Genomic DNA, 26,063 nt, shown 5'->3' on the forward strand with positions numbered 1-26,063 from the left:
TGAAGGAAAGGCTGTGGAAATTGACATCCAAATCAGCAGTTAACACAATAGTTTCATCCATAAGAAACCACCCTTAAAAACCAGTGTTATAACAGGCTGCAGTTGCCTGTTTTGTAGTCACACCATAACCAACGTAGCAAATAGTGTTCCCTATCCTATCAATCAAGTTATAAGCAATTTGTGTTAAGGAATATACATTATAAGCAGAACGACTTGTACAATTTTTGTTTCCATTACTTGGGTAATTTTCTAAGTCAAGTAATTTTAATTCAAAAATTGAAACTTTGCATTGTTTCCAGAATGTGGATTCATTTGTATGAAAGCTGAGCAACCTTTAATCATAAAGAAAATCAGAATCAGGCCAAGCTAGTTTCTCTTTTATAAGGTCACAATATTGGCGTGGTTTTGTCAGTCCACAGAAGTAATATTTTCTATTGGCTTTTAAGAAAACCCCTAATAATTTATCAGTAGGTAGCTTTCATTTCACTTTTTTTTAATTGGAATATATGAACCAGTCATATTCTTCATTTAGTAACTGTGTGCTGTGAGCTTAATTCATCATCCCAAAAAAGTCAATATTTCCACAGTAATGATTTTTTAAAAAATTGATATGAAAATCTGAAATAAAATCATAAATGTTTTAATATCAGTTCCTAAATTTTAGATTTAATATGCCAGAGCAAAATTCTACAAATGAGCATGATTTTACTGCTGCAGCGCATACAATATGCTGGAGGAACTCAGCAGGCCAGGCAGTATCAATGGAAAAGAGTAACCAGTCGATGTTTCGGGTCGAGGGTCTCAGCCTGAAACATCGACTGTTTCACTTTTTTTACCCCCATAGATGCTACCTGACCTGATAAGTTCCTCCAGCATTTCGTGCGTGTTGCTTTGGATTTATAGCATCTGCAGATTTTCTAATGTTTAAGATTTAGCTGCTGTTTATGTTGAATCACCCATGGCATGTGGATGCTGCTCTGAGTCACATTTGTCATCCATCTGTAAATTCCCCCTTGACTTGTTAGGCCATTTTAGAAGATACTTAAGAACCAAACAGTGATGGATCCAGGTTCAATTAACAATCCTTTAGGGTAGATAAAGATGGCCGTTTTTCTATCCTTAAAGTCATTAAATTAATCAAACCTCTTGTTTTATGATCCTCCAGTCTGTTTCCTGGTTATCATTATGTGGTACTGGTACAGCATTTTTAATTGAAAAGTTTCCTTGGAGATAATTGAATTTATCTTCTGATCAATAGTCCAGTAACTTCCACAGTGGTGCTAGAAAGTTTGTGAGCCCTTTAGAATTTTCTCTGCTTCTGCATAAATATGACCTAAAATGTGATCAGATCTTTACACAAGTCTTAAACTAGTTAAAGAGAACTAGTTAAATAACACAAAATTATACTTGTTCATTTATTTATTGAGAATAATGATCCATATTACATGTATTTGTTGGAAAAAATTGTGTAAACCTTTGCTTTCAGTAACTGGTGTGACCCCCCACCTCCCCCCTTGTACAGCAATAACTTAAACCAAACATTTCTGGTAACTGTTGATCAGTGCTGCACATTGGCTTGGAGGAATTTTAGACCATTCCTCCTTATAAAACTGCTTCAACTCTGGCATGTTGGTGGGCTTCCTAGCATGAACTATTTGTCTCGGGTCATTCCACGACATTTCTCTGGAATTAAGGTCAGGACTTTGACTTCGCCATTCCGAAACATGAAATTTCTTCTGCTTTAACCATTCTTTTTTTTTTGATAGACTGACTTCTGTGTTTAGGGTCATTATCGTGCTGCATGACCCACTTTCTCTTGAGCTCCAGTACGCAGACAGATACCCTGACATTTTCCTGTAGAATTTGCTGATGCGATTCAGAATTCATAGTTTCATCAATGATGGCAAACTGTCCTGGTCTGGAGGCAGCAAAGCAGGCCCAAACCATAGCACTGCAACCACCATGTTTCACAGATGGAATGAGGTTCTTGTGCGGGAATGCAATGTGTTGCCATTCGCCAAACAATGCTTCTCATTTAAGCCAAGAAGTTCTATTTTGGACTCATTTGTCCACAGAACATTCTTTGGATAGCCTTCTAGCTTATCTTTAGCAAACTTTAGACAGGCAGCAATGTTCTTCTTGGAGAGCAGTGACTTTCTCCTTGCAATCCTGCCATGTACATCATTGTTCAGTATTTGCCTGATGGTAGATTTGTGAACACTGACATTAGCAAATGCAATAGAGGCCTGTAGCTCTTTAGATGTTATCCTGGGGTTCTTTCTGACCTCCCAGAATATTGCATGACTTGCTCTTGGAGTGAGTTTTGTTGGTCAACCACTCCTGGGGAGAGTAACAACGGTGTTGACTTTTCTTTATTTGTATGCCATCTACCTGACTATTATTGGTGGAGCCCAAACTCTTCAGAAAAGGTTTTATATCCTTTCCCAGCCTGGTGAGTATCAAAACCTTTTTTCCCTGGGATCCTCAGAAATCTCCTTTGATCGAGGCAAAGCACAATTCCAAAAACCTGTGTGGTGAAGATCAAACTTTGATAGTGAAGACCCAGGTTTATGTTCTTTAAATAGGGTAGGGCCTCCTACACTTACACCTGATTGTCATCCCATGGATTGAAACACTAACTCCAATTTCCTCTTTAAAATGAACTGATAATCCTAGAGTTTCACATACTTTTTCCAACAAATACATGTAATATTGGATCATTCTTAATAAATAAATGAACAAGTATAATGTTTTTGTGTTATTTATTAAATTAGGTTCTCCTTATCTAGTTTTAGGACTTGGGTGAAGATCTGATCACACTTTAGATCATATTCATGCAGGAATAGGGAAAATTCTGTAGGGTTCACAAACTTTCTAGCACCATTGTATGTTCAAAATGCCCCAGTATGCTTTATATAGTAGTGCTTTTTATGTTGTAAAATATCGCAAAAACATTGTAGAGGCGTGCCATAGCCACATTTGACATCAAGTCACAAGATTTTAATAGAGGAATATATTTTCATTAATGAGAATCCTAAAAGCCCGCTGGTGGTGCAGTGACATCAGTGCCGGACTCTGGAGCGAAGGTTCCCAAGATCGAATCCAGTCGGGCTGCTCCCAGACACGCTTTCCATGCGTGCTGGGTTGAGTGTCGAGCTGGCAACTCGGCCTCGTTTTTAAAAAAACCCACTGTGCTGTGAGAAGGACATGGGAGACCACTCAGTCCTTCTTCCAAGACAACCACTTGAAAAAAATAAGTAGTTGCTGAGGCTCTGGTAACGTACGGCACACACACAAAAAAAGCCCACTTTAAAAGGAGGCCGAGAGAGAGGAAAAATCAGAAGTTATTCCAGAGCTTGGGTCCTTGGATGAAGGCAGGGTTCCTTTGTTCATTGGAAAACAAATTTTATGAGAATCAAGAGGCCAGAATGTGGTTACTGATAAATTGTTGCAGTACTCGGAGATTAGAAAATGAGAAATTTGTCATTGCTCACTTGAATTTCTGGAAGCTCTCCAGTGTTCAGTACCTCTACAGAATTTGTACTTTTGTATTTTGTTTGTGTCTAGAGGTGTGTGTGAGAAAATGGTGGTGAATGTCCATCCCTGTGGTTGTGGCAGATTAATAAAAACATAGCAAGTATAAAACATTTTTTCAAAAAACATCACCTTGCACTAGATTTTGCTGCTGAATACCACTAACACAGTGCTATCTGGACTGTACCATACCAGATCCCAATGGTTGCTTTACAATTTAAAATGTATGGCGTTTTTCTCCTCGGTATTTAATGTCTTGTGGGTTAGTAGATATTCTCAAAGATCATCTATATTTTGGATGCAACAAAAGTTGTTACTTTTGTTGCAATGTGTGTGTCAATCCTGTTCTCCCTTCATTATCTCAGGAGGATAATTGCAAAATTTCTTATTTTCGCTGACTACCCTTGCCTAATTTGCTGAGATGGCAAGAATGGGAAAACTCTATTATTTCAGCGGGGCATGTCAACTAATTGTAGGCTTCTGCTTTTTTTTTTTGCAAGTACAGGATAAAATAATATTCATGCAAGTCCAAAGATGTAGATAGGGAACAAATGGATCATTGATGTATGACATTTGAATGAATTGGATGATGTCCATAACTCATGAATGTACACTTCATTTGGGAGAGATTCAGTTTTGCTCTTTGGGCAAAGGTAATCTGTACCTAGAGCAGACCCTCAAGTATTGAGTTGCTCAGCAGATTTCTATCCTAAGAGAATTTCTTCACCAGCCAATGTAAAGGATTTTGGCATAACTGGAACGTGGAAAGATCCTTAAACAATTGCATATTTATTTGTTTACTTGGAGATGCAGAGCAGGCCCTTCTAGCCCAATGAGCTGCACTGCCAAGCAACACACCTGTTTAACACTAACCTGATCATAGGCAAACTTAAAAAGAGCAATTAACCTACAAATGTTACACATTTGGACTGTGGGAGGGAACTGGAATACCTGGAGGAAACCCACACAGTCATTGGGAGAATGTACAAACTTCTTATAGACAGTGTCTTTGAACTGTGAACTCTGGAACAGCCTGAGCTGTAAAAAGTGTTGCGCCAACTACTGCGCTAACATGGCATCCCATGGGAGCATATGTACCTGTATCAATCCCATACCCTATGCATATGTATGTTATATTAATCTGTAAGAAACTGCATCTCAGCAGTCACTGTTACCATTTAGTTTTACTCTTGTTTAGAAGCATCCTATTCATTGACTTGATAAGCCTTCTACTTGGTGGCAGATACTAATAGTTTATTGAATACTAGTTTTTGAGAGCCAGTATGAAAATGTAAAACTGGAGGGCTGATGAATACTGATTTGCCATTATGTTAGGATTATATTGAGTACATCATACTTTCACAAATATTTTCTTATTTTCTCTAAACAAGCCAAATAACAGGAAACTCTGGAGGAACTAGTGAGTTTAGCTGTGTGAGAGGGATTAGCTAAGATCCATCTGTTTGTAACATTTCTACTTTTAAAATACTCCTAATATTGTTTTACTTATTTGAGGAGATGGTGGAGAAATGGTACAGTCTTGGATCATGTAAGGTTTTTTCTCCTGCATATGTCAAGAGCATGAGAAGTAGACTCATTATGATCACTCCTTAATAGCTATCATTGAGAGAGTGAATATTACATTTGAAGTTGTACAAAGGGTGGAAAGCAGCAGTTTATCCAGCCAGTGTTATTTCTGAATTATTGGTTTGCAGATGTTTGTCCCTCACTTTATCACATCTGGAACCAAAATGGTATATTACTGTCTTCAATCACAGTTTAAATCTGGCTAGCGGTGTGAATATATTGAATTCAAAAGCAGATAACTGGCTCAGAAAACAATTGGTTCAATTTTAAATTTACTGTATGATATAAACAGTGCTATAAGCAGATGAAATACAGGTGAAGTATAATGTAGAGGTATAACTATGTTTGTTCCATGTACTCTGACCCTTGTCAACTTATTCTGTTGATCTTTTTGTACACATCCTGGATTCAATAATTTGCTTGTCAGATGTCATCATCGTAACAATTTCCCAAGCCTGACAAATGAAACCTAAATAAAGTTTTCATCTACAAGAAAATGTTTCAGCGGACATGGCCCGTTGTTCTTTTTAAGTGTTGCAGATTTTTTTACTCTTTTGGCATGGAGAGGTCTGATATTTTTCCCCCACAGAAAAAGTTGATTAAATGGTGTACTATTAACGTTGATCGATTGTCTCCTTAGGAACATAGGGTGTTGTTTGTGTATGCAAGATTTATATCTTTACTAATTCAACAATCACTCTGTCATCTAGTTAATAATTATCCCCCACCCCTTAGAAACTCCTCAAAAACTAGCAGAAGTTGTTGGTATGTCCAATTTTGAAATCCATTATTGCATTAATCAACCAGCCTATGCAGTATTTCTCACAGGCAAAAAGAATCTTTTGAGTTTCATAGTTGAAGCTTGCTGAAAAAGGTAAGTGAAAAACACTTGTTTTGCCACAACTAGAGTATTGTGACTAGTCTGGGCATCATGTTTAAAAGTTAAAGGCTTTAAAAGGTGAAGAGTGCATTTACTAATGAGTCTAGAGATTAAAGAGCTCTGGTTATGTGTGTGTACTGACCACTGACACTGGGGCTGTTCCCCTGTGAACATGGTTGTGAGGGGATCTAACGGGTATTTAAAATCATAAGATGAACAATGTACTGGAGGAAAAATTGTTCCCATTGCTAGTGTGCTTAGGAAGCTCAAGGCATAAAATGAAGCTGAATCAAAAAAAAAGTGTAGTAGTACCAGGCAAAATTTTTGTACACAGCAAGCGATTATGGTCTGGGTTAAGTGGAGGCAGATTTAATAGTGTTCAATAATGCATGAAATAAAGTAATTTGCAAGGCTTTGGGGAGAGAGTAGGAGTCTGCAACTAGTTTGTTGTTTTTGCAGGGAGCCAGTATGCATCCAATAACTCCATTGGTTTCCTTCTGTGCTGTGTTCTGTATTTAACTGTGAATCTGTACCTTTAGAATTCTGAACTGAAGGATTCTCATGGTGTAACTGCATAGATTTGTTCATGACTTGAGCAGCTGTTTAAAAAGTTTGACTTGACAGTCAAAACTATGCAGTCAGTTTGGAATTGGCGATACATATTTACATGGCAGGCATATATGTTAAAATCTGGAACAAAGATCTGAGCGAACAGACCTATTGCAGGGTTTCTGAAATCTGTTTTTAGTTGTCAAGCTTGCTGTGTGAAGAAATAATTCTTGTTTTTTTTTAAACTCCTGGAAGTGTATCCACGAATTGAAGTGTGGTTACCGAAGCCCTGACTGTAACTGCATTGACAACAGTGGCCATTTCATTTGAACTTAATTTCTACAGGCTTATTCAATTCAGAGGATTACAGCTAAATCAGAATTAGTTGGATGCATTTTTGTGAGGGAAAGCAAGATTGTTCACTAATTTTATCTTGGGTGTATGTGGCTAAGCCAAGTCCTGTTACTGCTACCCAGGTGGAGATCTCCTAAACATGGACTGTTTTTGTCAGTTGGATTGTTCTCTTAATTTTATAAATAGCCTAATGAGGCTGCTATGCTTTTCATCTCAATCTATATTATCACAAAATCCTCAATTTCTGTAACAAGATCATCTTGACTCAATGATTCTGGTGCTTAATGGAGAGTGGGACATTTTGAAATCAGGAAATCCCATCGGCAGGGGTGGGGGGAGAACTACTGGAGGAACTAAAGCAGGTCAAGCAGCATCTGTGGAGACAGAGGGATAGTTAGCATTTCAGGTCAAGATTCTGTGTCAGGACTGTGTAGAGAGCAGTTGGCCAGTATATAAAGGTGAGGCAGGAGCTGGGAAATGATAGGTGGAACCAGGTAGGGAAAGGGGAGGATTGAGATGGAGATAGTATAGGGCTGTGGATTGTGGAATCTGAGTAATAAGTGGAACTAGGGTCAGGGAAGTGCATTGGGCAGATTAAATGTGGGTGATAGGTAGATGGTACCTTGTAGGAGAAGGGAAAGAAACTTAATGGAGTTGGGGATTAGTGCTGGGTGGTAGTTGAGAAAACCTGGGTGAATCAGAAAGGGAGAGAAAGCAACATGTACTGGGGTATACCTGAAATAGAAAAATTCAATGTTCATTCCATTAAGTCATAGCCTATTGAGGGGTAATACCTCTCACCTTGATGGTGGAGATGGCCAAGAGCAGGCAGATCAGTGTGGAAATGAGAAGGAGTTGAAAGGCAACTGGGTGCTCAAAGGATATCAGAGACTTGGTTTGCATGCTCGGCAAACCAGTTACTGAGTGAGCCGTGATGTTGACGATGTAAAGGAGGCCATATTGTAAATACCAAATGGAATAGATAAAGTTGGAGAGAGTGCATTTCAATCTCTGCTTCAGTTAGACCTAGGGTTATGGTGAGCAGTGAAGTGTGGGAACAGGTGTTGCTCTTGTGGTTGCCAGTGTAAGTACCAGCGGATGGGGAGAAGCAGGTGTAGAGTGGATCATAAGAGTGGTGGGGCGAGTCTGACCCTGTGGAATTAGACTTGCAGTCCCTGCAAGATGTGACTAGCAGTGGGATTATATATCAGCTGATAGAAATGCGTTGGAAGCAGAAACTGTGAAGGATGAAGGTGCAGACCAAAGGAATTCGACATTTGTTCTGTTTGGAGAGGTGGGGTGAGAGAAGTACAGGAAACAGGAGATGCAGATGAAGAGCAACCTACCGGAGTATTATCCTTTTCAAATGGTTCTGTTTATTATCAGAATATATACAGTATGCAATCTGAAAGACTTGTCTTTGCAGATACCCACGCAAAACAGAAGAACCCCAAAAGAATGAACGACAGAACTTTCAAACCCCAAAGACCCCTCTTCCACTCCCCTGCATAAGTAGCAGCAAGCGTCTCTCACCTTTTAGCTATCCTCCTTCCCACCCCTCCACCCCCCCCCCCCCCACTTTCTTATTCTGGTGTCTTTCCCCCTTGCTTTCCAATCCTGAAGAAGGGTCTCTGCCCAAAACATCGACTTGTTTATTCATTTTCCATAGATGCTGCTAAGTCCCTCCAGCATTTTGTGTGTTTGCATGATACTCAAGCTATGGTCTGGTCATAGTTTTGTTGCAAAATATTTCTGCTTCATTTCCCTTCTAACAGTGGCTAGCATTCAATTTTTTGTTGATTTCTTTGTTAATTTTGTTTATGAGATGAGTCTTCATATTTATTTATTCTAAATTGTTTTATTGCAAAGCTTAAATTATCTGACAATTAAATGGCTCAAAATGGAAGAGATATGTACTTAATTGAATCAACACCATTAAGCAATTTAGATTATAGAGATTACTGCATCATAGTGTGCAGTTATTAAGACTACATTTTATACTGATGCATATTAAATAATCTAATCTATGCATTGCTTCCCTTTAAGAATGGGGTGACCAGGGGAGATAGCAATTTCCTACTTCTTTCAAATCAGCCATTCCTTGTTGCTTAAAAGCAAAATTATGAGCCCAAATGGACCTCAAAACTTTTAAATATAATAAAAGATCAAACTAGCATGTTAATATCTAGAAATGTAAACTGAGTACCTTTTGGAAAGTGTGAGGTAGCAAATCGAGATGTGTCAATAGGTTAACATGGCTATAAGTGAAGCTTGAGGGAGTGAGAGGCAGGAAATTATTTTAAAGGTCCCAGTCATTGAGATCGGGCAGTAGATGGGGGAAGAAGAGCAAAGTGTCTTAAAAGCAAATGTGAGATGTGGAAGCATCTGCTTCAAATGCTGAAGAGGCAACTTCATTTGTAGAGTTGGAGAGTGGATTTGTCAGCAATAACAGAAGACAACATTTTTCTGTTGTGCTGTTGGTAATACTTTTGCCATTGAGTCACATGGTTTCCACTTGAATAATAACTTGGACACCTTAGAAGATAGAAACTTTATTGATCCCAAAGGAAATTACAGTGTCACAGTAGCATTACAAATGCAAAAGAGATACAAATATTCAGGGGGGGGGGGGAGAAAAAAAGTAAGAAAAAATAAAAAAAAATGAGTTGCCTAAAAATAAGATGCACAAGATTTCCAAGTTCTCACTGATAAGATGGTAGTGCAAGAATTACAATGATGTTATACAGTAATGGGTGCACATTCACGTGGTCCAGATAAGAAGTCATGATAGTATTGCACAGGGTGTCTGTGATAGCAAGGTGTGGTAAACAAATTAATAACAGGAAAAAAGGAGTCTAAAATGTCCAGTTTGACTCCTATTACAGAGCCAGCCTTTCTAATCAATTTATTGAGCCTTTTGGCATCTCCAGTGTTAATGCCATTGTCCCAGCACATCACCACATAGAAGATTGTACAGGTGACAGTAGACTGGTAGAACGTATGAAGGAGAGGCCTTCATACTCTAAAGGACCTTGGTCTCCGCAGGAAGTAGTGGTGACTCTGGCTTGTACACAGCCTCTGTTGGTGCTCCACTCAGGTCTATTGTCCAGGTGCACCCCCAGGTACTTGTAGGTCCTCACCTCATCCATGTCCTTGCCATCAATAGTAACAGGGAGTGGTGCAGACTTGGTTGTCCTAAAGTTATCACTATCTCCTTTGTCTTACTGATGTTGAGCTGCAGATGATTCAGCTTGCACTATTTGACAAAGTCCTCCACCAGGGCCCTGTATTCGGCCTCATGTCCTCCCTTTGTACACCCAACTATCACTGAGTCATCAGAGAATTTCTGCAGATGACACGACTCAGTGTTGCTTCTAAAGTTTGAGGTATACAGGGTAAACAGGAAGGGAGCCAGTGCAGTCTCCTCAGGGACCCCTGTGCTGCTTAGAGCACGTGACACACAGCTCTGAAGCTGCACAAGCAGTGGTGTAGCAATCTGGTAGACCATCATCCAGGGCACAGTGGAAGTGCCAACCTGCATTGAACAGAGCTTTTTCCCCAGCAATGAGGACTGCTGTATGGTATTGAAGGCACTTGAGAAATCAAACAACATGATCCTCAGTGCTGCCCTGCTTATCCAAATAGGAGTAGGCTCTGTTCAGCAGGTAGATGGTGGCATCGTCAACACCACTGCTCCTGGTAGGCAAATTGCAAGGGATCGAGGGCTGATCTGACTGGGGTCGGAAGTGAGCCAGGACAAGCCTCTCGAGGGCCTTCATGATGTGTGAGGTCAGGGCCACTGGATGGTAGTTATTCAAGACTTTAGTTGGCCCTTCTTTGGTACTGGGACCACACAATATGTTTTCCACACAGTCAGGACCCTTTCCTGCTTGAGACTCAGACTGAAAATGTGCTGGAGAACTCCACACGGCTGCTCAGCACACTCCTTCAGGACCATGGGGTTCACACCATCTGGCCCCAATGTTTTGCAGTGTCCAAGTTTCCCCAGAGCCCTTCTCACCTGCTCAGTAGTGAAGGTGAGTCCATGATGACTGGGGAGTTGAAGATCAGGACAATAGCGGTTGGTATGTGGAGGTGTGGATGCTAGGTGCAGATCAGGGAGGGGATGTGGACAGTGATAGTCTGTGTTATTCATCCATGGGTTGAACTGAAGTGGGGAGGAGGGGTAGGGTTGGTGCTAAGGGAGCTTTGGGTGCCTGTGCATCTGGGCTGGTGTGTTGAGGGGGGTGTGAACAGGAGGGCAATTACCAAACCTATTGAAGAATGGGTTTAACTTATTAGCCTATTCATGGCTGCATTCCAAGGCTGTATAGCTAGGCTGATTGAAGCCAGTGATGTTCTTCATGACTCTCCACACCTGTGTGCTACTCTGTCCAAGCTTGTTCTCTAGCTGGTTGAGCTTAAGTTATTGAAGTACTTTACAGGTGATATTAAGCTAAAACCCAACCTGATTTCCAACTTGAAAAACCAGTGGCATTGTTTTGAGGGTTGAGAGAACCATCATTAAAGTCACTTGTATTCCATTACAGCATGGTATAGGCCCTTTCAGTCCTTTGAGCCACGCTGCCCAGCTGTCCCTGGTTTAATCCCAGCCTAATTGGGGACAGTTTACAAAGACCAATTAACCCACCAGACAATGGGTGGAAACTGGTGCACCCAGAGGAAACCCACGCAGTCACAGGGAGAATGTACAGACTCCTTACAAGTGACGGTGGGATTTGAACCAGAGTAGTTGGTGCTGTAAAGCATCATGCCAGCCACTACACTACCATGTTGCCTTTTAAACTGAGTGTGGAGGGCTTGGAGATTTCAGTTTATTTTCTTCATGAACAAGCTGGGGAAAATACAGAAAGAATGCCATTTCTTTGCTGCCTGTAGAGGAACAGAAAATGAATTGTCTGTCATAATAGGTTAAAACATTAACTTTATTTGCCTGACATGTTGCAGGAACTTCAGAATAAGATAGGATGTTAATTTAATCACTTCTGCCAAAGAGTTCTGTGTCCTCTAGATTTGAATGCTAGATCCAAATGATAATGACAGATTGCTTGTAAATTAAAATAGATTTGAAGCATGTCATCCACTGGAATTGAATTTGCGTTAAACAGATCTTTAGGTCAGTAATATGGCAGGTCTTGCTTTTTCTGAAATTGTTGACCAAGTGGCTTGGGCCTGTTTCTTCCAACATTGGATGGTGCAGTCTTCTGCTACTTTTCCTCCCAGCACGTCAGCATGGTGTCTTGCAGTTTAAGAGCTATCTGCACTCCTGGGATGTCTCTGTTCGAGAGGCCGTGTCCCTGGTTCACCAGCTAACAAAGCTGTAACCGCTGTTGAATGTTTGTAAATTCCAAACCTTTGTGACGTTTGAAACCTGTTTAAAAGTAATTGTCTAATATTTGTTTAGAAGTTTTATATATTTGATCACAAGGGGCACACACTTAAAATCATTTAAACTAACCTAGTAAACTTCTGACTTTTCAAAGAGGTGACCTTTTCACTCATTCATTTCAGTGGAACAATTCTACGAGTTTAACAAATATATTTTCCTAATAAGACGAGGAAAGCTGTGGAAATTTGTGCTGCCCTGTTGGAATTCCAGAAATACAATATGTTGGTGCTTATGATGAGAGAGGAGGTTGGGGGGAATAGAGCATGGACTATTACTATTGTCCGTGGAAATGTGATTTCCATTTGGAGAGAACACTTGGAAGGTGTGTATGCAACTTTTTAGGCCCTTGTGAAGCAGAAACTAAACTCCTGATACGTTTTCTGGATTACAGGTTTAAAGTTCTTCTCTTATAAGAACTTTACATTGAATCTCAACCACTTTCATTGAAATCAAGCAGCATAATTACATTGTCAATGCTGTAAACTACATATTTAACTGGTAGTAGCGATGTAATAAAGAATCCCCTCTTGAAGGTTGCTTTGTTTCTCATTAAGGGTGGCACTGACATCACATCAACATATCTGCTCCCCAGATGAATGCAATTTTGAAAGTGTATAATTTTTAATTGAATTTTCTCACCATCCAAAGAAACACACTTCTGTATAGTAAACTGGTTCATACACTTCGTGGCCACTTTATTAGGTACCTCATATACCTAATAAAATGGCCACTAGGTGCATGTTTGTGGTCTTCTGCTACTATAGCTGATCCACAGCAAGTTTTAACATATTGTGCATTCAGAGTTGCTCTTCTGCCCACCACTGTTGTAACACGTGCTTATTTGAGTTACTGTCACCTTCCTGTCAGCTTGAACTAGTCTGGCCATTCTCCTCTGACCTCTCATTAACAAGGTATTTTTGCCCACAGAGCTGCTGCTCCCTGGATTCATCTTATTTATCGATTTATTTATTTGTTTATGCATGCATGCATGCATCATTCTCAATAAACTCCAGAGACTGTTGTGCATGAGATCAATTTTTAAGATACTCAAACCACCCCATGTGGCACCAACAATCATTCCATGGTCAAAGTCACTTAGATTGCACTACTTCCCCATTTTGATGTTTGCTTTGAAATATCTGAACGAACCTCTTGCTTACGTTGTTATGCATCAAGTTGCTGCTACATGATTAGCTAATTGGATGTTTGTATAAACAAGCAGATGTACAGGTGTACCGAATAAAGTGGCAACTGAGTATATACTTGCCTTTCTGCTATGCAAACTAACTAAAGTACACACAAACACACTTGAAGGAGGACTGTAGCTATTTGGGGGAAAGTATCTGAGGAGAGAGGCAAAAAACAATTTAAACTTGGGTAAGTGGAGGGACATGTGTCCTTTTAAAAGAAATATTAATCTAGTCATATGGTTTGTGAAATGTGCAAATTATTTTCTATCTTTGTACTCTTATCTAATCTGGCAATGGGGAATAAAGGTCACTAATCCCTCAGTCTTTATCATGGCTCTAAACGTAACTGAAATTTTACAAAAGTGAATGCCCCCTGATTAGTTAATTTTTAATTTGCCTGTGAGGGCATGTTTATTTTAAATCTCTGTATAGCTTATTTTGATATTCTAGCCTTCTGGATTTTAAGAGAAGAGCAAGAACTGTCCTTTCAGATAAAGGCCAGCCTCTCATGGGTAAGAGCAGATAGGAAAAGAGATCTCATGATCTGTTTAAGTTTCTCAGAGAGCAAACTAAATATTTCACTTACTCCTGTATCTAATAGTAAAACCCTTCATTTGATTACAACATGTACAAATTAACATGCTTCTGTTCTCTTAGTTGCATTTGGTCTATGATTAAATGTGTTGAAGTCCAGTCAGGTTGTTCTTGTGGGGACTGCCTTGCACTTTGGCTAGATCAGAATAGTTTTGTAACATATGGTATAACTCTTGGGCATGTACCAAACACATCATGAATAAGGTGATGGTGCCTGTTAAATGAGTGTTCTTAGGACTATTGTGCAAATATTACTGTTCTCAAACAATAATTCATCAAATTAGCCAACTCTTCTTAATCAATTAATTTCTTTTCCTAGAAGAAATGAATTTAGTAAAGAAGAAACCACCAGCGCGACGTGAATCCACAGAAAACATGCAGTAAGTCATCTCTCAAAAGTTTAAAAGTAATCCTTGCATGTTACAACAGTGGATTTCAAATCATTTTGCCTGAGCCATAATATATAATCAATTTCATTCTGCAGGTGTGCAATTGAGATTTTCAAGTGTCTGGTTCCATTCCTGATGCTGGGGCATCACTGATTACTGATCTGGAGAATCTGAAAACCAGTCAGTATTCACGCTTAGGTGATTGTTGCTGAGTATGATGTACAGTACCTACAAAATGTACTTGTTTTTTTGACAGTGATCAACAGAAAAAGACTCTTGTGTCAAAGTGAAAACCGATCTCAGCAAAGTGATCTAAATTAATTACAAATATAAAACAAAATAACTGATTGCATAAACATTCATCCCTTTAATTCAGTATTTTGTAGATGCACCTTTTGGCAACAATTATAGCCTTGAGTCTGTGTGGAAAGGTCTCTATCAGCTTTGTACATCTGGACACTGCAATTTTCCCCATTCTTCTTTACAAAACTGCTCAAGCTCTGTTAGATTGCATGAGGATTGTGAGTGAACAGCCCTTTTCAAGTCCAGCCACAATTCACAATTCTCAATTCTCAATTGAGGTGAGAACTCTGACTTGGCCACTCCAGGACATTAACTTAGTTGTTTTTAAGCTATTCCTGTGTAGCTTTGGCTTTGTACTTGGGGGCATTATCTTACTGGAAAGCAAATCATCTCCCAAGTTGCAGCTCTCTTGCAGATTGCATTAAGTTTTTCTCCAGGATTTCCCTGTATCTTTCTGCAGTAATTTTGCTATTTACCTTCACAAGCCTTCCAGGGCCTGCTGCAGCGAAGCATCACCACAGTATGATGCAGCCTTCACCATGCTTCACAGTAGGGATGGTGTGTTTTTGATGACGTGTGGTGTTTGGCTTACAGCAGACATAACCTTTATTCTGATGGTCACAAAGCTCAATTTTGGTTTCATAAGACGTAGAATCTTCTTCCAGCTGACTTCAGAGTCTCCCACATGCCTTCTGGCAAACTCTAGTTGAGATTTCATGCAAGTTTTTTTCAATAGCGATGTTCTCTTTGCCATTCTCCCATAAAGCTGTGACTGGAGAGGCTTCCGGCCAACAGTTGTATGTGCACTCTCCCTCATTTGTTCCCTTCTTGCACAGTCACTCAGTTTTTGAGGATGCCCTACTCTAGGGAGATTTACAGCTGCGCCATATGCTTTCCATTTGATGATTGACTGGACAGTACTCCAATATATTCAGTGACTTGGAAATTTATATCTATGTCCTGACTTTTGCTTTTCAAAAACCTTTTTGCAGAGTTGCTTGGAGTGTTCATTTGTCTTCATGGTGTAGTTTTTGCCAGGATACTGACTCCACGAGCACTTGGCCCTTCCAGATACAGATGTATTTTTTTTTAATCACAGTTAATTGAAACGCCTTGACTGCACATGACTCCAAAAACAGATTTCCATTTAACCAATTATGTGACTTCTAAAACCAGTTGGCTGCACCAGTGATGATTTGGTGTGTCATATTAAAGGTAGGGGAGGGGGTGTGTTGATGCTTATGCAATCAATTATTTTGTTTTACATTTGTAATTGATTCAGATTACTTTGTAGAGACCTGTTTTCACTTTGACATGAAGTCTTCTGTTGATCAGTGTATATATAAAAAAAACACAAATTAAATCCACAGTGATTCGATGTTGTAATTCAATAAAACATGAAAACTTCTAGGGGGTGATGATTACTTTTTATAGGCACTGTATGTGTTAATGTAAATACTGTACAGTTGTGAATACATTCACAATGGCATAGTTAGGTGATGGTCCTTGTTGTGCTGTTGGCAAATCCTCGAACACAGAAGTTTGATAACTCCCCATTGCTGACCAAGGTGTGAATAGGACCTTACTTAACATGAGATCTGTTAATCTAATAGATCATTAAGTGGAATTTTTAAGTATACTTCTGCAAACAAGTAACTTTCAGACTGAATAAGGGAAGGCACTGACAGTGATAGATATTTTTGTACACTCAGATTTCCCAATTAATTTTCAGTTGATTGGCAGTTTTTATTTTTTAAACAATCCAACTCCACAGCTTTAGGGAATGTTCTGTTATTGCTCAATATTTAAAATAGTATAATGAACAGGAGTACCACCTTCGATGAAATGAAGTTGAAAATATTGCACCTAAATTAGTTGGCAGAAAGTTCAGTGAATGTACCTCCTGTTGACTGTTTGCCCGTTCTGTTAACTTGGTGTATTAAGGGCGTGATATATGGCTCAAACTTTAGATATCCAGCCCAAACTCACAAGCTGCTCAATCCTGTTTGTAAATATTTTAGTTACTGCATAAATTCCATTGAACTAGAGGTTTAGCCCAGATTCTGTGTGGTTAAAGGACTTCCTTGGGGTATGAATCCTAAATGCTATGTCCAATAATGGAAACATGAAAATGTGGATAGTTCATGTAAACAAAGTAGGTCTTCATATCGCATTCTAATTATTGACGAAGAAAAAAAAACTTGACTTGTGCTTTTGAAGGAATTATCAGTGAAGAACTGGTGATGGCATCATGTCTGATCATCTTAATTTGACCACCTTGGCATTGTAACAGCCAAACCAAAACAATTGCCGCTGCTGGATATGTTATATTTGCATGATATAATGATTGTTCCAAAAGTCAAGGATATGTTTTGAATTCTTAGCAATTGGCAAACATACAATCTTGGAGCAATGAAACTTAAGGATACACATGTGTAAGTTGAGGATAACTGAGTGGTCAGCAAAAGACAGGAAATCCACCGGTCCCCAGCTGCTACAAATTGCAATGAGCAGAGCATTATTCCCTTTGCTTTTACCGTGTCTCTACTCATGTGATGAGTTACCATAATAAACGTGCAAGACTGTGTACAGTACAGATAGAGAATGGCTTCTACATGCACCTTATTTTCTTTCAACCTCCACCATTCCTCCCTAGACTCTTAAGAGCCTTCTACTTCTTTCCACTTCTCCCTGCTCTGAAGAGCCACATTCATTTACTGATGTGACCAATCTTGTTTAATATTTGACCACAGTCATAATTGCCCATTGAACTGTCCTGCCAAATCCAAGAGTTGTCATCATCGTCTTAATGCTATACTCCATCTAGTGAGGAAGAACTGCAACGACTGTTTGAGTAATGAGACTAATGCTTCAACCATTCTGTAAACTTTGAGAAGAGATTGCTGGCATGCGACAGTTTCACTTTGGCAGCAGAGGCCTGTACATGAATTGTATCCTCAATCAGACTGCAGTACATCTTTGAAATACATTGTGCCAGCTTCTCTGAATATAACAAATTATAAATGTTTTCCATTAAATGCTGGGGTGGAAGACACAGATTTAAGATAAATTGGGGGGACAAACAAGAAATGTGAGATGATAACTTGCAAATTTGCATATCTTCATGATTTGGACTGTCCTGCCAGGATGCTTCCTATCTTTCAATGGAGAAACTGCGTGTACATTTTAAAGAAAAAAAATCAGGACTGTAGTTAAGGAACTACAGAGCGTGTCTAGTTGGAATAATCTACCAAATGACTTGCCTTCTGACTCTTTTGCTGTTTGTGAGTTACTGCCTGTGTCCAGTTTGTAGTGTTTTCTGATTCTCTACTATTTGCTCTTTTCAAGGAAACCAGAGATTCTGCAAGCCCTCACGGCACTTTTGGACTCAGTTCACCCACGGTGGCAGGATTTCCAAAGTTATGACGACCTCGGCAGTACGTACTTTGCAAATAAACTTGGTATCTTTGCTGTTGGTTATAATACGAGATGGGTTGAGGACATACGATATCATTATGCAGAAATCAGCTCACAGGTGCCGGTTGGAAAGAGACTGAAGGAATATTTTAATCCAGATAAACCAGAAGGCAAAGTGATCGCCATTAAGCGTCAAAAAATGAACTGGAAGAAAGTCTATTACAAGCTATTTGAGATCACAAAAAGTGAGGCACGTTGTCTTGAGCTACACTTTGCTTTTGAATGGATACCCATCGCACTTTCCCGTGCAGCCAGTGACAACACTGTACAATATTTGCTTCCGGGCGGGATCCCGGATACTAATGGCCTATATGTCATTGGTTGTGAAGAGGCAGAGGGCGAGAATCTTTCCCCACGGCGAGATTATGGCATTCGGGTGCTGCCAAGGGTGTCCGTACAACGGGACTCTAGTGGTACTACTGCAGGACCATCGCTTTTGGAAAATGAAGTTAGTGATGCCAGTGAAGTGAAGTCAAAAATTCGTTACTGTTATCTAGGCGTGGCAGAGGAGCAAACCATTCGCCAGTGCATACTGCAACACTTTCAACCACCAGTCAAGATGCTGGGCATGGAGACATGTTCAATCAACAGCTTCCTCTCTGAAAACTGCCAGGCAGGAGCCATCTCCAGATCTATTTACATCAAATTTATAGAAGTAGAAAAAGAGTATCTCTCTTCAGGCTGTGTGCAAGAGTGTTTGGAAAAAGCCATGGGGTATTCTTTACGGTTCACAAAGTAAATTCCAACCATAGCCAATGTATTCAGTTGTGATGTACAAAGATTTCTGCCTGGTCACATTTAGAACTGCAATAACATCAGGGTTTAGATTTAAAAGCTTCCCACATTTACTGTACTTGAAGGGTTTCAATACTATTACGGCTAAGAGAGTAAAACAAGAAATTGAGTCACTTTGCTCAAAACAAAGTGCAAGACAGTAGCTGAAATGCCAGACATGTAGTTTGGAGTTGGTCTGCTCTGTGGATTTAAAGTTCATCTCTTGAAAGTGATTGTTGGAGCCCCAGTACACTGAAAGGTCTAATGTCTTGGTTACAGTTGAGTTGAGTTACAGGCTAATCAGTTTAGGGCAAGAATGCAGGTCGTGAGAGCATCTAAGTGTTACACTGAAGTGGTGGTATATTGAGATGTTTTCATTACTTGCATTCTGTGGTTTTTAGCATTGCCCACATTCAAACCCACCAGTGACTTTTGTGGTGATTTCACTGGGTTACGGGCCATGCAACCGATTTAGTTGGGTGCAAATCCAAAAATAGAGAAAGGGAAAGATGGAATTGAAATGAAATGTATCTGCATGCATGCCTTTTCCACTGAACTTGCGAGGAAAAAACCTCTGGTTCTTTTTCCATTGTTTGGAAGCTGCTCTGGAGTAGCCTCAGTTGGCCAAAGTGTTAATCTAATTTTTCTCCTTTTGATAAAATATGACCTGATTGTTAACTGAAACACAATCCCAAGAACCTGATTTTGTTATGGTCATGACCAAGCTCCAAACTGTTCGGCTGCAAATTTCCTGGCACTTAAACTCAAGTGCATAGTGCCTGGAAAATGTTGTGTGTTTTATGAGCACGTACTGAGCAGTTTGGCTAGGTTGGGGTAAATGCAGTGGAAGCAGATGGGCAAAGAAAAATTTGAAAGTTTTGCTCTGTGGTGTATTGCAAATGTGCATTGAAACCCTTAATGAGTTGAGTCCTAGTTCATACTACTTTATGGTCTGTGTATTGATCTCGGATAATTTGCGTTGACCTGAAGAGATTCTCCAGCAGTTTGTTTCTTGACAATTTCTACCTGGATTATTTCTAAGTCAGTAGTCTGCTTCACCCTAGACAGGGACTGGTATGATTTACTGACTTTACGAATGAGTGCAAGCAGCACCCTTTGAATGAGATTCAGTGCAAAGCTTCTGTGAATGATTTCTACCTTCAATAATAGTTGAATATAACCTCAACTTATTTGTTTGACTTGGTGTTCTCCCTATACAGTCAGAAGGAAAATACCATGTTAGCAGCAGTCAGTTTCACCCCAGAGTGGTCTTCCACAGTCAGTTACATCAAACAGTCCGGTCTTTGACTGGGTTTGTGGATTTGCACAATCTATCAGGGTTTTGAGCATTTCGAATATATTTTAACTACCAGTCAGTGCACAGGCCAGATGTTGGAAGTTAGGACTTCAGTGTTGCAATGTGCTATGTTATAACACTTGTGACATTTGTGTGAAATGGGGGCACTTTATTTCTATAGATAGGACTTAGTACAAATTACGGGCTAAGTTTTTCCTATGCAAAATGGGTCCAATTAAACCTTTGTTTCAGAGTTAATATTCCAAGTTTTTTGAAATAATGGCCGTTTGCGCCTTTTCATTGTTTTTCACGTTTAAGTTGTAGTGTCCACATCTGTTGAATTGTTAATGAAACATGAATGACTTGAAACATCTTTTGTGGAGAGCTTTTGACATTGTGAGGATATTTTAAGACCTTGGAGACGAAGTGAGGGAAAATGCTGCTGTTGCTCTTCAGTCCTTTTAAGCTAACTATTTTAATAAGAATAAGCTATGAATATATTGAAGCTTAATCCTAGTTTGTTAAATACAGTGTCATCTTACTTTGAATATATTCTCCCTGATCTGAAAATGTTGGGAATCCAAAACTTCACTGTAAAATTCCCAATGGCTATTCAATAGATTTAATGCTAGAGTGTCTTTTAAAATTTCAGATGTACATTTGGTATTGACAACCCATGCCAAACAAGAGCCTAAGTGGAAAAAATGTTATTTTTTTTTTAAATCCAGTTATTAAAGTTTATTTCTTTCTGGCAACTAGTGAAACAGACATTGCAAAGCTTTATTTCTCAGTCCAATAAAAAAATGAAGCTTTTAAGTTGACAATAGATTTCACTGAGCAACATACACAAGAAATCCTGCAAAGCCACAGAGCAACACACAGAAAATGAATGGAAATGCAGATTTCCAACATCTGAAGAATCTCTTGTGTTTAATTATCACTGGGAGCTAGTTATGCTTCTATAGATTCAAAGGCACAGCTAAATAGACGAGAAAATTCCCAGATTTCTTCTGCTGTCTGTGACTTTACAATGATAATGGAAGATAGCAGGAACATAGCTTTGAGCATTGAAGTGAATAAAGTATCAGGCACCCTATTTCTTTTTGCTGTTGGGAATCCAATCTTTGGTTGACAGGATATACCATTGGATCTGGTGCAATAACTTGTTCAGACAAGGCCAGGATATTTCAAACTTGTTTCCTCCTCCCCTTGTGTGAGCTACCACTTACTGTCTGGGCCTGTACACTATCTGACAAGATCATATAGAGGTTGTCCTGACTTGAGTTGCATTTCATGAACTGATTCCTTTGACAGGAGGCAGAAGAATACAGCAGAAAACTATTTCAGCAATTTAGTTTGAGAACATAGATGTTTTGGCAGGGCAGCAGAATTTGTCTTTGAATAATTGTTATCTGGATTATGGGATGCAAAGTAGCAAGAGATCATTCCTGTGCTCCGGGACACTGTAAGGAGTCCAAATGATTAATTTCATCCCTCTATGGCAGGGGTTCCCAAACTTGTTTTGTCATGGACCCCTGCCATTAACTGAAGGGTCTGTGGACTCCAGGTTGAGAACCCCTGTTCTATGGTCTGTCGGCTAGTGCGACACAAATGCAACATGAAATCTGTTCTTTATTCTCATTTATCTGGCTTTAATTTCCCGATGTGATGCTTTTTGCAAGCACTACTACATAGTAGTAAAATGTAACTTTTAAAATACAATAAAAGCTGTCATTGGGGATGGGTGGGGGGTGTGCTTCAAGTTTCATGAGAGCACTTTTCCCTTGGTGTTTCCCTCCACTAAAAGATGTGGTATGTATTAACATCATATCTTGTGGTGTCTCCCAGAAAACTCCCCCAGAAACACATAACTTGAGTGGCTTTGATTGAAAGCTGCTGATTGGAAGTTCTCTGGTGATATTGCTGGTACTACTTGGGGTGCGACATTTGAAGTATCTCGTACAGTAAAAGAAAGGGACAAGGCACTCGAAGTTACAAAATGTAATTTCCATAAGCAGCAATTGTTGCAACCTAGCCCAACTTCACTACTTTACTCTTTATGAAAAGGTTACATTTTTGTTTTCTGCGTCAGCATGTCACAATGATTCCTTCCTAAACTTTTCAGTAAACTAATTTATTAATTGCAATCTAAAGGTAATCCGATAGTGCCACACAAAGTATTTTGGTATTAATCACAGTCTCAAGCTGATTAGTTAATTTTGCCTCTAAACAGAATGAAGCATTTTGAAGAATTTGGGGTGTTGACTTTTCTCTTGATACACACAAAAACATTCATCCAATCCATTCGAACTAATTGTCTTTCACTCAGAATATATAGTTTGGGGAAGTTTTCCAGTAACATTGCAAGACAACCTCATCTTTGTGGATGTGTGGGCACCATTAAGACTATTCCAAGTGTAAATCCTGGTCCCAACAAAAATAAAATTGCATTTTGAATAATGGAAATAATATTAAACTTGAGGTGCACTTTGAAAACTCTCCGTTGTCTGTGGTTTTGGGCACAGTCAGTGCAGATTGCTATTTGTACCCTGACATATTTGTGATTTAAAAAAAAAAACTTCACATTATTTCAACACCTAATATAAAATAATGTCACAGGTCTTACAGACAATTAGGTTATTTAATTTTTAATTTTGCATTGGTCAGTATTTAAGTTTCAAAATGTCACTTTCCCTAAACATGAATTTCCATATCTTCAAATATACTATTGAGGGATCTAATTATGTTCAGAATTTTGTTATTGAATTGAAACTGACATAACTACAAGTTGTACAGTTAAGATCAATGTTTGAACATAGATCTTGGAAACTATGCAAAGTTTTAGATTCACACTGATCTTTTAATTACAGTTTGACTCCCAACTTGTTACTACTGAAAGAAATACACCTATCGTTCAATTAAAATGAGCTTTCTTTCTGAAACAGTTTTGCTCAAAGCAGCATATCTCTCTTCCAGTTTCTTTCCAAGAGTCCTCTGCCAACTGTTACTTTGAGTATGGTTCTGCAGATGAAGTAGCCTTCCTGTAGATCACATAATTTTGGCTTATGATCCGAAACATTGAATGTTGACAACATGGTGAGTGTTTCCAAAATTCCCACCATTAATGGCGTCCTTGCCTCTCTTGGTTGTTCTGTATAATGATCACCAACACCTGTCATCTCGTTGCGCAGACGTTGAAACAAATTATAACTGCTTTTGCCCAGGATATTGGCCAATAAAATACAACTCAGGAATTTTTTTGTGTGTAAAGTTTAGCATTGTACTGGATGATGTCCTTACCCACAAGATTATTGGGGCAGCTTCCACTTTAGATTTTCAAGAAGATCCCTCCACTTTTCTTCCACTGGAAACCGGTAAATGATTAATTTTGCTCTCTTCATCAGCCATCCTGTAAACTTTGAACTCAGTCTGTGACCCTAAGGAAGACATTTGAGTGAATGTGCATCTGCATCCTAATCGTAAAATGCTGCTGAGAAGTTTCATGTATCTACAACTTGGGCATCTGGGAAACATTCCAACCACACTACAAAGTGCTGGACTGTTCTGTATGTGGTTTTGTACCAGCCAATACTGATAAAGACTCCCGAATCTGCAATTACAGACTGCATCTTTCTTTGTCCTGTCAGGTTGCCAGAGTGTACACTGTTTGGAAACTTGCCCAGGTGCAACATTAAGGTTGTGTTGAGCAAACATTGAAATATATCCGTTTTAAGCACTCCCTAATTTACTTAGGATTACAATTCCCACATAATTGAAGACCAAATGAAACAGTCAGCAAAACAAAACCCAAATCACTGGAGAAAATACCCAGAGCAAGCTACTGTTCTGAGCATTGACTGACCAGGTAGGCTGAACTGTACCATTCTTAGTATAGACACTGTTGATCATATAAAGATGAAGATATGGCTAGAAGTAAACTTAAAGAAAATCAAAGTGTATTTTTACATTCTTGTGTTCTGATTTTTCCAAAGTTTTATGTCAGGTTTTGTTTTTCTGTAATTAAGCAGTGTAAAGCTTTAATTTTAAACTGGGCAGCCATTCCTCTTGTTTAGCTGACCGATGGTGCACATGAATAGTATGACGGCTGGATCAGGGCAAAGTATGAAGACATTTCCTCAGCAGGTGGCTGATCCGTCCAAGTAACCACATTTTGTGGTGGTATTAAAAGCTAACTTTGAATTTTTGAAAGTAATCACAATGGCAACAGAAACATGAACATGTTTTCCATTTTTTTTCTTAACTGAAATATTATGTGGTATTTATCCCTGCTGTTATCGATTATATTGTAATACTTTATGAAATGATTTATCCTTTAAGGAAAAAAAAAAATAGCATCACTGCTGACTAGCAAATGCTTGTGACTGAAAAATAAAAATGGATTAGAATGTTGGTTCCAAGTGATCAAGACACGGTCTTTTGATTCACAATATTATCCTCACTCACTGCCCCTACTAAAGAACTTTGGGGATTTTCCATTATTTTCAATGGAAACTCCTGGCAACTCTGGGCTGTTTTAGTGAGATATGTCTTGTATTCTCTTGATGCAGCATTAAGCTATAAATTATTAGATATTAAAGATCATTATGACTTTATTATCTGTGTGTGTTGATACTTTGTCTACTGAAGCAATACCTTTCAGATTGCATGCTTGTGAAAAGGAAACATTAAGCTTATTACAATGTGCGCTCCGAATAGCTTGAGCACAAAGTCACAGAGTTGAATGGAAGTTCCCCGAAGAGCTGCCAATGACCAAATAGTGGACATGGACCTTGAGGAGAAGCCGTAACCAATCCCATGGCCAGGGGAGCCACGGTAGCAACACTTTCCTGGCTTGGGGCATTCAGAAGTTCCAGCACCATTCTTTAAGGCATCTCTGTATGTCCTCCAAGTGGAATGCATTGATTAAACAGCTCTTAATCATTCACCTTGAAACGCAGTGTCACAGCTTTGTTATAACAATATAGCAAATATCACTTTCCTTTTTCTTTTAATCCTGCTTTTAGCCCTTTCTGTTTTGTATTGCATATGTTTTCTAATTATAGTTTTGATTTAATTTATATTTTAAAATCTTATTGTTACTGGCAGCTAATATTTTGTGACCATTACACCTACTCTTGTACCTCCAAATCATGTTTGGACATTAAGAATGTCAAGCCTTGGCATTAAGTAGAATGGTACCAGATATTGGGAGAAAAAAAAGACTTCAGTTCCATGGACCAGAGAAAATGGTTCAGACAGTGAAAGTTCAAGGGCTAAATGACAGTGGTGTTAGTATCTTGAATAAGTTTGGTTCTTTACAAGGGCAACATTGGTAGTAATCAGAGATAATAATTTATAATAAATATCAAAGATTAAAAAATATTATTTAAAAAGGATATTTTTAGGTAGTGACTGTTGCTGTTGAGTGTATAATCTTTAAGTAATGAATCAGAATCAATGATAAATAGTGAAGGAGAAGATGCTGGGTTATATGGATACATTTTAATAGAACACAATCAATAAGAATGCCTCCTCCTGTGCTGTAGATTCCTGATGGTTTGTCTGTATACCCTTTCCACTAATCTGTGACTTCCATTTTTACTAACAGCCTGCCAAGTCTTCAGGAAATCCATCTAAATCCATTATTGCTGCTTTCAAATTAGTAAAGCGGAAAAATATCAAATGGGTGAGTTGCATGCCTTGTGTTTCACAGATCTATGATGGT

At 39.0% G+C, this 26,063-nt stretch overlaps 1 protein-coding gene across 2 annotated transcripts in view; it reads left to right on the forward strand.

The window, feature by feature from the left end:
- LOC132385260 (myb/SANT-like DNA-binding domain-containing protein 2) overlaps positions 1–24,951 on the forward strand; it is a 47,487-nt gene extending 22,536 nt beyond the window's left edge. Inside the window, exons 3-4 of one of the 2 annotated variants that reach the window (XM_059957277.1) lie at positions 14,418–14,478; positions 18,139–24,951. In XM_059957277.1, coding sequence (XP_059813260.1) covers positions 14,418–14,478; positions 18,139–19,006 — 929 coding nt within the window. In that variant the 3' untranslated portion in view covers positions 19,007–24,951. The remainder of the gene's footprint in view (positions 1–14,417; positions 14,479–18,138) is intronic. The other variant, XM_059957278.1, reaches the window with a different exon arrangement.
- Positions 24,952–26,063: the final 1,112 nt, after the last annotated feature.

The sequence above is a fragment of the Hypanus sabinus genome, chromosome X2, assembly GCF_030144855.1.
Source record: "Hypanus sabinus isolate sHypSab1 chromosome X2, sHypSab1.hap1, whole genome shotgun sequence".
Lineage (NCBI taxonomy): Eukaryota > Metazoa > Chordata > Chondrichthyes > Myliobatiformes > Dasyatidae > Hypanus > Hypanus sabinus.